At 38.6% G+C, this 12573-nt stretch overlaps 1 protein-coding gene across 6 annotated transcripts in view; it reads right to left on the bottom strand.

Moving 5' to 3' along the window:
* Positions 1 to 1292: 1292 nt before the first annotated feature.
* The window catches only part of SLC7A2 (solute carrier family 7 member 2), a 69359-nt gene continuing 58078 nt past the window's right edge, over positions 1293 to 12573 (bottom strand). For all 6 annotated transcript variants that reach the window (XM_053404476.1, XM_053404475.1, XM_053404472.1 and 3 more), the window contains 5 exons: positions 11596 to 11698; positions 10007 to 10209; positions 9495 to 9661; positions 8665 to 8773; positions 1293 to 7568 (listed from right to left, as the gene is read on the bottom strand). In XM_053404476.1, coding sequence (XP_053260451.1) covers positions 7369 to 7568; positions 8665 to 8773; positions 9495 to 9661; positions 10007 to 10209; positions 11596 to 11698 — 782 coding nt within the window. In that variant the 3' untranslated portion in view covers positions 1293 to 7368. The remainder of the gene's footprint in view (positions 7569 to 8664; positions 8774 to 9494; positions 9662 to 10006; positions 10210 to 11595; positions 11699 to 12573) is intronic.

The following is a 12573-nucleotide window of genomic DNA, read 5'->3' as shown; positions in this document are numbered from 1 at the left end:
AATTTTCCTTATTGGTGCCAAGTTATTCTGACGCTCAATATCATTTAGGCATTGACAAATTAGACTGTTTTACTATAACCCACGGTGAGTAACTGTTGTGGGGATAAACCACAAGAGTGATGTTTTTGATTGACAATTTTAGACCAGGCACTCTTGTGACAGTCTTATACCATTAGGAATATTAGACCGGGGGGGATTTGAGTTTTGGCACCAGCAGTTAAATGTCCTGCGCCAGATCCGTAATTCTACTGAGGGGATATTGGCCTCTAAGCGCAATGATGTGTTTGGGACACGGTGGTATAGGAAAAATTTGCCTTAAGAACTTTGATGATGGGAGTTGTAGTCTGAAAACGGCTGGACCCAATTCCCATCATCCCTCACTACCTAGGGGAGTTGTAGCCCGAAAACAGCTGTAGAGTAAATTCCCATCATCCCTTGCTAGCTGGGGATGATGGGAGTTGTAGTCTGAAAACAACTGGAGACCCAAGTTTGGGAAATACTGATGTCAGCGGCACGTTAATGAATATACTAGAATACGATTTGTTGCCCAAACGGTCATAGGATAATAGATGCTTTGGAGAACATGGAAATGGTAGGCTGGGTTTGAAAGTATAGGAAGCCACCACACAAATTGGTAGGTTCATTTGTTTCGGCAAAGCATGCCTCCGTGACAGGTGAACTGCACTGCAGTATTCCTAGGAACTGTAGCGTGAATAAACTGCACCAAACTTGTTAAACAGGTCACTTTATATATAGATAACATCCAAACAGTGGAGTGGGAATATAATCTGCACCTCTCATAGGGTTGTCATATTTTAGAAAGTATAACTCCTGATACCCGCAAAGTTGTTGAGAATTTTTTAGGAAGACCCCAAATTTACTAGAGCTGTTTCCAGGAATTTTTCTGATGTATGGCAATCCTAACTCGTTATCAAGGTCCAAGTTGCATTGGTGGGCATACGTGGTGTGAAAGAGTCAAATGGGTGCTAAACTATCAAATTGGCTAAATGGGTTGGCACCCATGTTTCTATTGTCTCAAAATAGGAATTACAGTGCTAATGTCATTTCTGAAATTGATATTTTTATCTGAAGTATACAGCTGAAAAGATGTTACAGGATTATTTATCACCTCATGAAATATATGTAAATACAAACCTTTATGGAAGGAAACAAGGTGGCAAAGAGTATAAATGGCTATCAGTATATTTTTTGAATATGATATTCCTATAGATTTTTAAAACTATGTTATATCATGGTTGTCTCCAGCACTTTGGAAAATGAAAAAAGAAACCTGTAGAACATGTACAACTTTATTTTAAAAAATGTAGAACAAATGCACAATTACTGTCAAAAGTAGCTTTTTTTTTACAGTGAACAGCAGCAGTATAAATTTCTTAGTCTACAGTAACTGCAACTTATGAACATCAAAAAACAAAAGCACCAAAAAGTATTTTATCCATCACACATTCTGAACACATTTTTACATTAATTTAAAAAAATCTAGCAGATTATTAAACATTATCTTGACTGAAGCTAAAATGATCTATCCCCATTTATGTGCACAGGCAGCAGCCAACATAATACATGGTAATAATGACTAAAATATACAAATATATACAAAGCACTGTTTTTATAAAATCTTAAAACACCCAAAATGTGTTTTTACACGTAGAGACTTTCTGTGGGAGTTCTACAGACCTGACCTAAGTTTCCCATTGAGCTCCCTGGGAATTTGCCAGAGAGAGAAATAAAAAGGGAGGGATCTTTAGAAAGAAATTGATCTACTGTCCAATCTTATGCATCATTTATCAGAAATTAGTCCCACTGCATCGAGTGGAACTTACTTCCAAGTGAATGGCTGTGGGATTTCAGCCTTTGTCACACAGTTAAAAGAACTTTGTATTTCTAGAATGATCTTTTTTATGAAAATATTTTTGAACCATAAAAAATGTTTGGGTCTACCAAAAGTGTGGGAGACCTACATAAATGGCCACTGAAGTTAGGGACAAACTAAGAAAAGCATCAGCAGAACAAAAAACTAGAAAATTGAAGGGACAGCAATGTGCTGTGCAATATAGCTGCAAAATTTATCTGTGCTTTTGTTTCAGTCAGTACTTTCTCCTTGCAATTGCTTGTTTGAGAGGAGGGTTTGCAGGGAGAACATTCTGCCCAAAGAGGAAGGTATGAACTAATCCACAGACTTGCAACCAAAAAGTTATATTCCGTAAATTTATTTAGACCCAGTATTTGGTTGTAATTTGTATTTTCAAATCCCTCTTGCATTCATAGCTCTTTGGACCTGAAAAGGGCATAGTCTGTGAAACCAGGTACAATTAAAGTAAGCAGTAATAGAAGCTACTAACTAGAACTTTTGGGGATGTGAGGAAGAATGGGGGAAACAACTATTTATTTTGCTTATCTTTGGACATAGGTTAGTAATAGAACTGTTACAACTGCAAAGCTTCAGGGTTTGGGGAAAATAAAAAATTGCCTTTGGTTATATAGTGGAGCAAAACTATTTCAGTGCTCAGTCCTAGAGCTCAGTGGGTGGGCTTGGCCCAGCCTACATTACAGGGCTTTTGAGGTTGAATAATAAAAAAAAACCCTTGCTCTGAAATCTTTGGAGGAAAGACAGAACAGAAAAAGCATCACCAATTAGAAGTGCGAGAGAAAGAAGTAGAACTGTAGAGAATGAACCCAATCTAGAACTTCACATGTGTTCAGATGCATATACAAATCTCTTCTGCACACTGACTGCCCATCATTCCCATGGAAAAAGCAGATCTATAGGACCATGACACAGGAGTTGGTGATGGTCTTTCTGTATATCTCCAGTTGCAAACACAGACATATAGGTAGTATCTAGCTTAATAATTTTAATAGCTCTAAACGTATCTGAACATGTGTGTTTAAATTTTGTTCTGTCCCCCACCAGCCCAAGTATCCTTAGACCACCCATGACTTGTCTGCATTGAAGGCATGTGAAGTTGCTCCCTCCATTGGAATAAATGAGAAAGCCACTGTATTGTCAAGCACTCAACTCAATGAAATCCACACAGACATCCTGAGCCCATTTAAAAAAAAAAAAACCTGCTGTAAGAGGGTTTGAGAAAATAAATGTCCTTAAAGCCTTAAATTTAATTCTATTTATCAAAAAGAACGAAAACACTTATCTGCTACACAACATACACAATACGACATACAGCAGGGGTGGGGGATTTTTTCAGGCCAAGGGATAAATTCTGTTCCAGCTAACAGTCCAGAGGCCATATACCAGTTGTATTGATAATCAGAGACATAAGTGGGTGGACCAATAAACGTGAATATTAGCTTTGTACAGTAGGCTAGTTATCAGAGTTCAGAGACACATTCCAGCCAAGGCAAATGCCCTCAAGTAGAGTTCAAAGCAGACCAAGTAAGCGTTGTACCCTGGAGAGTTCTGAGGGCCAGATAAAAAGGTCTGGAGGGCCACAATTAGACCCCAGGCCTGATATTCCCCACCCCATTTTACAGAGTTAAGCGATAATCCAATGCTTCTGTACACACTAACAACTGCTATAATTCTTGCAATGTTTATGCACCACCTGTATTTCCACCAGATGTTTATATATACGCATAGGGTTGGGTACAAATATTCCCTTTCTCCCGTGGAAGTTCTTTTGATAGAAGGAGTCTTTTCCCTTCATGGAATGGAACCTTTGGGCCCAACCTACAGTATACATAAATCCTGAACCCTCTTTTTGAAAATCTAACATTCTGTTCTGTCTCGTGGAAGGCTTGGATAAGTAACCTGAGCCTCCAACATTTTTATTAAAATTAAATAAGATACGACAAAAACTGACAAAACGTAGAAAACCTTAAAACAGTTACAGAAACAGTATTGATTGTCTCTTCTGAGTTTCTGTTTTGTTTTTTAGTACACACAGTAGTAAAGTTTTTCAAGTCGTAACAAAGGTGATTGCTATTCATCACTTAACAACTTTTAAGGACATCCATAATATAATGATGCCTAAAGAGATATTGATTAGCTACAAACCTGACCTGTGGAAGTTTGTTGTCTGCTAAAATGATCTGCATTTTCCCCATTGTGATTTTTGTTTTCCTTGAACTTTGTGATCTCAGTTATTTACTAAAATGTGACTTTTTTCAATAATACATTTGTTTTAGGAAATTATCATAATCATATATATATCTCTTTTGATTTTGGGACATTGCAAACAGATCAGTCAATCAGAGCAATATGCTAAAAACTGTTGCAATACTATCTACATTCAATAATGGCGGCAATCAGGGCACCCTCTCTCATCTTAACACAATTTCTCACATTCCATATAGTTCATAATTTTTTTTATAAAAGTGTTCTTTCCACTATTAATATAAGATTATACAAAAAAGCAAGATAAAATATACCTCCTTTACATTTTTAAGTTAAAGAACAGTGCTGCCATAACTACAGTTCCTATCAAACTCAGAATTGTTAGGCTGACATCAAAAAATTACACGTAAGCCAAGTCAGATAGGGGCGAGCAATGTAACTGATTTGTGTTTCCTCCTTATATACTTACTCTGCAAGAATCATAACTAAGAACCTAAACAGCTCTCTCTTTCACTGTGTGTGTGAATTTGTATCTGCATCTAGATCTTCCACCTCTCCCTGTAGACTTTGGACATCACACACAAATACACACGCACAGCATTCCCACCTGGTCACCCTTCCGTAACATCGAAAGCCGACCTTACTTTCCTTATCAAACTTTAAAAAACCCCACCCAGTGTGCTTAAGATGTACTTATTTGCAAATAATCATCTCATTAGTATTTTAATACTTGTGCAGGACAGCTTTCTAACTAAACCGTTTTTGATGCAACGGCATGGAAGCCGGAGCGCACGGAAACACTGTTTACCTTCCTGCTGCAGCAGTACCTATTTATCTACTCGCGCTGGTATGCTTTTGAACTGCTAGGTTGGCAGAAGCTGGGGCAGCAACGGGAGCTCACCCCATTGTGTGAATTTGAACCACCAAACAGCAGCTCCCTCGGCCTGAAAGCAAGATGTGCGCTGCAACCCCATAGTCGCCTTTGACTGGACTTAACTGTCCAGGGGTCCTTTACCTTTTACCTTTACTTGTGTAGGGATAAGAAAACTGTTGGCAGAAAAAGCATTAAATCCACAGTCTTGGATTGAGTGCTTTTCTAAAGCACTTTTAAAAACAATTTTTGTTCCCAAGCCCCTCTGAATCCTGAAATTTTCAGCTTTTTAAAACATGGGTTTCTAACCCAACAGTTGCGATGAGATGTTTGACACATTGTTGTAACATGGTCCCAACATTAATAAACTAAAAGGCATCAGGTATATTGTCAGGTTATCCTTCCTCTGTCTCCAGGAGAAGAAACAGCCACAGCTGCTCACAGCACCTATTCCTTTTCTTGAGAAAATAAGTAAATTAATGCTGCAGGACAGTTTTGCTTTGTTTTTCTCTTTGGTTTGTTCTCTCACACATACATACATATGTTGCTTTATACAAAAAAATAATGTGTGGAGCAGACACACATGTGCCAGAAATACAACTTGCCCATCAGCCACAATGCCTAGTTATGACTGTATACATGAGTGATAATAATGTAACCAAGAGTGATCCTTTGGTGCCTATGCCTGCCTCAAATTTTATTTATAAAATGTTACTTCAAAACTAAAAAGACCTGTCACCTGTTAAACATAACTCTGTATTCTTAAATGTTATTTGAATTATATTTCTTTCTTTTCTTTTTTTACTCCTCTTTCCCCTCCAAATACCCATCTCTTTTAAGGAGATGGAACATATTCCCTGAAAAATCTAAATTTCTGTTCATGATTTATACAAAAATGTTAGGTAAGTTATGACTACAGCAGAATCCACTGAAAGACATAATACCTCCTGCAAGGGCAAAAAAATACATAGTGGCTGAATTCAATCCTCATCATAATCCATGTTAGATTTATTAAGTGCAGCCTTGCGGGCTGGAAGCTTTCACGGCTAAGTTTATTATTATTAATTGTTGTTTAGAGCTGCAGCGGAACCCTAAACCGTGGTTAATCTTAATTATGGTTTGTTAAAACAAGCCAGCTTAACAGCTCACGATTTAAATTTAGTCTATTTCAAACAAGCCACAATTAAGATTACTGAGAATTCATTGGTTTGGGGCAAAAATGCCCTGCTGCAGTTACTCAAAAGTTCAAACTTCCAAATCCCATCTTGTAGCCATGCCAGAGGAGAGGATGAAAGGGGAGAAGCATGCAAGCCTGAGGTTCACTACAGCTTGTTCGCATCATAAGCAGGCCATGGTTTACTGTGACATCTGAATGCAGCCAATTTATGGCTGACAGTTTCATTTTCCTTAGTTACAGAAATTAATGAATATACTTGGTGGGCCAGAGACTCGGAAGGCACACAGCTCATCAGTCATTGGACCTAGGGCAGCTACTTACAACCTCAGAGGGTTTACACATTCAGCACTAACAGGGCAATTCCATAGGTGCACCTGGACTTGAAAAATTCCCAGTTCTGTAGGCACATGCTGTTTGCCACTGTTCTGAAGTTTCTTACATCTTAGGAACCATGTAGCGTGACTTTTTGATTGTCACCATCGAGAAGGAGAATTTGGAACACGACTGGTAAAAGGTAATTTCAAAACATTCTATACGGAGCCCATCCATATGTTAGGCATTGCAAACACTGCTTTTGAAAAGGATGTTCGCGGCATACATTATTTGCATATACAGTGGTAGCAAAAATTTAACACTTTTTAAAACAGAGAAGCACTACATCGCAATGCAAAAGCCTGCCAAGTTTCTGATCTATGTACTCATCTGGGTAACTGGCTTTTTTAAATAGGTTTTTTTCCTCTTCCCTTTTTTAAAGTTTGAGAGGCTAAACAGTTTAGCTACCTAGTTACTGACCAATGCTACACACATTTTTAAAAGACAGAAACAAGAAAATGTGTCCCCAATAACATAACCTAAAATGGTTCAGCTTCCCACTTTTAAAAATTCCTAATTATATAACATTACGCCAGTTCAAGTTGTAGGACGGTGTGCTAAGGAAATTCCCAACATTTTTAGCACAACAGGCAAAATCAGCCGATGGGAGTTTGTTCCCCTCCACTTCCTTGGCAGTTTTTACTTCAGGCAACCACAATTTGAGGTAAATCTCCACTGGATGAAATATCTAGCAGTCGGTTTAGACCATTATTGATGTTTTCACAAAGCACAAGTAGGTTACTGCTAATCTTTCGGGAGCAAGTGTTTTGGCATTGCACCCCCCCAAAAAAACCCCAACTACATTCCATTACACTACTCAAAAGACGTACACAGCATGGTAGTTAGCAACCATTAACATTCACTTGTCCTTTCATGTGTAATAAACTGGGCACTTTCACTTGCATTTTCAATCTCGTTTGCTTCTTTTACATAGATCTTTTCTGGAGCTGCGCTTTTTTCGGAGCAGCTGTCGTCCTCGTCATCTTCATCTTCCACCCTAGGACGGCCTTCCACACTATGTCGGATGCCATAAGCAAAGTAAATGAAGAAGCCTTCCAGAGGAAAAAAAGAAAGGAATGTAAGTTCTCTCAGTTTTGTCATATTTCTGTAGCTCTACCCAATATTACAAAAACAGAACACTTGTTCAGATCTTGGTATCACTTGTGGTCATAGGTTTCTTTAATCCACACTAAGCTTCCATTCTAGTACAGTGGTACCTTGGTTCTCAAACGCCTTGGTACTCAAACGCCTTGGTTCCCAAATGCCAAAAACCCAAAAGTAAATGTTCCGGTTTTTGAGCATTTTTCGGAAGCCGAACGTCCAATGCATTTGTCAGCTATTGTTTCCGGGGTGCCTGCACCAATCAGAAGCTGCGCTTGGTTTTCGAACATTTTGGAAGTCAGACTTCCAGAACGGATTAAGTTTAGTGCTTTTGTTTCTGCTATTTATTTTGCATTTTTGTTTTTGAGGCTTTTTTGGTTAATTTGTTTTTGTGGCTGTGTGGAACCTGGTTCAGCTACTGATTGATTGATTGTGTGACTGCGGAAATGGATAAAAGCCCCCCCATCCAAACAATGACAATCATCAGTGCAGGTAAGAAAAAAAAAATATTATTTTTTTTATCATCTACAATACGGTCTTATTTTATAGTACAGTACATTGATTATTGCTTTCATTTAATGGATCAATGGTCTTGTTAGATAGTAAAAATCATGTTAAATTGCTGTTTTAGGGGTTGTTTTTAAAAGTCTGGAACGGATTAATCCGTTTTGCCTTACCATCTATGAGAAAGCACACCTTGGTTTTGGAACGGACTTCTGGAATGGATTAAGTTTGAGAACCAAGGTACCACTGTACTACTCTCAAAAATTATATACAGAAATCCCTCATCTTATGTGGGGTTTCAGTTCCAAGACGTATGTGGATGTGAAAAAATTGTGTCTGGTCAAACCTTTGGAGCTGCATCTAGAACCTGCATGCTGAGCAGGCTTTGCCAGCAAGCAAGGTTAAGAGCCTAAATGCTCTTTTTGCACCATGTCTGCTTGGGTCACCCAGTATGAAAATGGCTTTTAAGCTTTTGCCCTTGCTTAGGGGGGAAGCAAGAAAAAGTTCACAACAACATTCAGCTACTCATCCAGTAATACCTACCAATTGCCATCCAGATGCTAAACCGGATCCAAGTCTCTCCACTTAGTTGTACCATTAAGTAAATATTCACCAAGATACTCAAAGATGGCAAAAATGGCAGGAGTGGAACCTAAGGACAAATTTTTACAATTCAGTGTTTTTGACAAATATCTTGTGTGTTATACTTTTAATTAAATTTGTAAAGGGGCTCTACTGAACTGACACAACCATATTTCGAAAATAAAATAAAAGTTATAGGGCAAAGTGTCTTAGTCCAGTTGCAATGAACACATTACCTACTTATACTGCATTTTAAATGCAGAAGTAATGAATTAAATTTTGGTAGGCCTGCAACGGGAAGGCGAGGACTACAATTTAGTGGTAGTACACACATGGGCTACACAAGATTTTATATATGCACAAGGGAAAATAGGGAAAGATAAAATAAGGAAAACGGATCCTGTGGCCCACAGCTTTTGCATTAAAAACAAACAAACTTTTTAAAGATCTTTTGCCCAATTAATCTTCAATCAATCAAAAGATTGTTTTAAAAAAATCATCTAATCTTACATGTTTCAGTTGTAGTAAAAATGAATTCTCAACTCTTTCTACAGTCAAGGCCAAATTTGCACAAGAACCACTATTTTGGCTTACCACAAAAAGCAAATTTAGCACCATATCAGTCAAGCTCTTTTTAAGGCAACAGCTAACTTATTAATTCAACTGAAAGGTAGCCACTAAAGCGACAGGGTCGTAATCTCCAGAAGGGCAGCTAGTCACAAAGCCCCCCCCCCCAAAAAAAGTGTTTGTGAGGTTTTGCACTTGATGCCACTACCATCACCACTGCTTACCATAAATGCTACTTTCTGCTGACTCTGAGGTTGCCTCCAGATGACAAGTACAATGATGATAAACAGCACTGAAAGTACTGCAAGGAGACAAATACTCCAAGGCTCCAGATTGGCAAGAAGATGAATCCCGTTGGTGGCCAGAATGCTTAATCCACAAATCAGGAAAGCTAAACAGAGGCAATCAAAATGGGGGGAGGGGGGACAACAAAGAGAGCATTTCAAAATCTCAAATGTTTAAGTGACATAAAGCTTCAGCAATATTGACAGGTAAAAACCAATACTGTACATTCCTTTGTTTTGAATTAGGCCGTCAGAACAAAATTAGACTTGCAGTCATGTCTACTCCAATTAATCGGGGATACAAAGGCTCCTCTCCCTCTTTTTCCATACTTGAAATTTTGGACAAGTTCAAAAGAATAAGTGAATCTGATCCGTCGTTTTGTTTAAATGCATTTTGCTTATCAGTTGACACTTCCGAGATAGTCCAAGTATTTAGATAGCTTTTGACTTACCCAACAGACATACAAGAAAGCTAACCATGGTGGCAGACTGTTCCGTGGGCAAACTTGATGGATTAATCAGTGTTTGTAAGCTGAAACTGTGTCCTGGTACCATACTCATTTGAGATTCATTCGTACTTTCTCTCTCTGATCCTGCAAGGGCCTCTTTTTCTGCTGAATATTTTGGCTGTTCATAGTTTAAACTGGGTTGGTACCTGTTTGTGCACATACACACACAAATACATTTGTGTAAGGTGAGGTTCACAGAAAATAAAAATTAAAGGCACAATGTATTATAATCTACAAGGCCTACAGCAAGCAAAAGACATGACTCTATATTTTGGGTGGCATTATTGCACCATTTGTTATTGATATTTAATTCGGGCAATAGAGCCAGAGTTGCCACCAATATGCAGTCCTACAGTCACTGAAATCTGCATATTACAGGAAGGACATTCAGGTCCAGATTCTCTTAATGTTTCAAAGATGCACAGCAAGTAGGGAAAGAAGCCAGCATCAGTCACATCTGGGGAAGTGTTGGGCATCGCTGCCTGAAGCAGCCCTGCATGTCTTTGGGCAGTGGCACCCAACAATGCTGGCTATTACACTGCCTAGCCTCCCTCCCCACCCCCCAGGAAAGACCAGATGAGCACTGGGCACCACTGACTGAAGGCAGCCCATGTGTCCAAAGGCAGCATTGGCCAGCAGCACACCCCTACATAAACACTCAAGTGTTTTCCTTGGGAAATTGCAGGAGGGTTGCCTGACATGTATGGGGACTGATAATGACCATTTCTGGCCTAAGCAGAAAGGCCAATATATGGTGAATCCCTTCATATGCATTATAAGTGATCTAACTCTCAATAACTGCACCACTGGCCCCAGAAATCCCTCAATATGGTAAACCCATCAGCAGAGCACAACCAAAGGGGCGAACTCCTAGTCCACAGGATATTTATAAAGAATCAGAGCTGGGATTAGACCACAAGAGACAGGTCTGCTTTACCAAACTGAAGATGCATGGAAGACAGAATTTGCATGCAAGATTTATTGGGCTATTTTAAGAAAGCATCTCTTTCTAGCTTAGAGGTGCCTTAGTGTTGAGCATTTCTCTGTCTTTAGCTCTGAAAAGGGAACTCTTACGCTCTGTGGGTCACTTATTTCATACACAGTACCAAAAAGGTACACATAATAAAACAGAGATATCCAATGTGGTTGCTGAATGACAACTGCCACCATCCCCAGCCAGTGAGGGAGGATGGGATTTGGAGTCTAACATCATATGGAAAGCATTAAAGAAGCACTTAAAGGTGAGAAGCACTATGCAACAGAGCTTTATTTGATACAAGTTGCCCTAGATGCCAAACAACTTTTATTCTCCCATTCCTCTGTTTACAGCAGTACCTAAACTTGTACAGCAGCGGAATGTGCACTTCTACGAATTACTAAGGTAGTTGCTCTCATGCACAATCTGCATATGAAGGTTATCCTGTCTGTTTGTGTAACTTCATGTTTACATAACTATGGCAGAAACAAAAACATTTAAGGATTTAGACAACATTGCCTAACAAATTAGTTAATAACCCAAAATTGGAACTCACCTAAGAATGAGGACACACGCTGCTACTAGCGAGTACGCAAGAAGCGTACCAATGGACATCATATCTACTAAAGCTTTTAGGTCAAAGAGAAAAGCCATCAGAGCTAGAAAAACAAGACAAAGCAGAGCTAGTATTAAAAACATGTCTGTATTAAGCTGAAAATGAATATTTGCTACCATCTCCATTAAGGTTTAACGCTATCCCTTAAGGGTCTTTAAAACATTCATACAATTTGAAGCAAACCATTGTTTTCTAAACGTTTTAGGCCAAAATTAAGATTTTAGTAATGCAGTAGCATTTTATAACCTTCAGGGGAACTGAGTTAATTCCCCTCCGAAATTTGGTGCCATCAGGGCTTTACACAGTAGTTTCAATACTTGGCTTTCACATGAGAAAACAGTATAAACTCATTTTGCATGACAGACACCATTAATTTAAATACATGCATAGACATAATAGGCAAAATACACTGTGAGCATCTCCCATGCTATAAAATGGGAGTTAGGCAAGCTGTTTCTGGCTCATTTTAATAGGGCACAAATAGGAAATGTTCCTGGTACGCTGTGCCCATATCAAATCTTGCTTCTTTTCTTTTACTACACAAAACTCATGCAATGAATTAAAAGTGTTGAGCTTTCAAGCACTCATGAAAGATAATCCCTCTTTAAAACAGTGTTAAAACTAAGCAAAAATATTTGAGGGCTTATGCAAGGCACAGATGAAAAAAGTTTTTGAAAAACAAAACAAAACCCAGTACTGTTGTATTCTGCAGAGGTAATGCTAGCTGCCTGCAACCAAGGGTTTAAAATCAGTAGCCAGTCTCTAGCATAACTATTTCCCCTTCCCAGGCTTAAAACTGTTTAACCTTCATACAATTACATGAATAAATAAAGTCTAGCTTCAACATCTTGAAAAGTTAGAAGCTAGCAAAGAGGTATCATTGCATTTTCATTTGAAGTCACAGAAAACTGCAACCAA

Source organism: Podarcis raffonei, chromosome 9 (genome assembly GCF_027172205.1).
Source record: "Podarcis raffonei isolate rPodRaf1 chromosome 9, rPodRaf1.pri, whole genome shotgun sequence".
In the NCBI taxonomy this organism is placed as follows: Eukaryota; Metazoa; Chordata; class Lepidosauria; order Squamata; family Lacertidae; genus Podarcis; species Podarcis raffonei.
The sequence above is the reverse complement of the archived record's forward strand: the minus strand, read 5'-3'. Positions and strand labels throughout refer to the sequence as shown.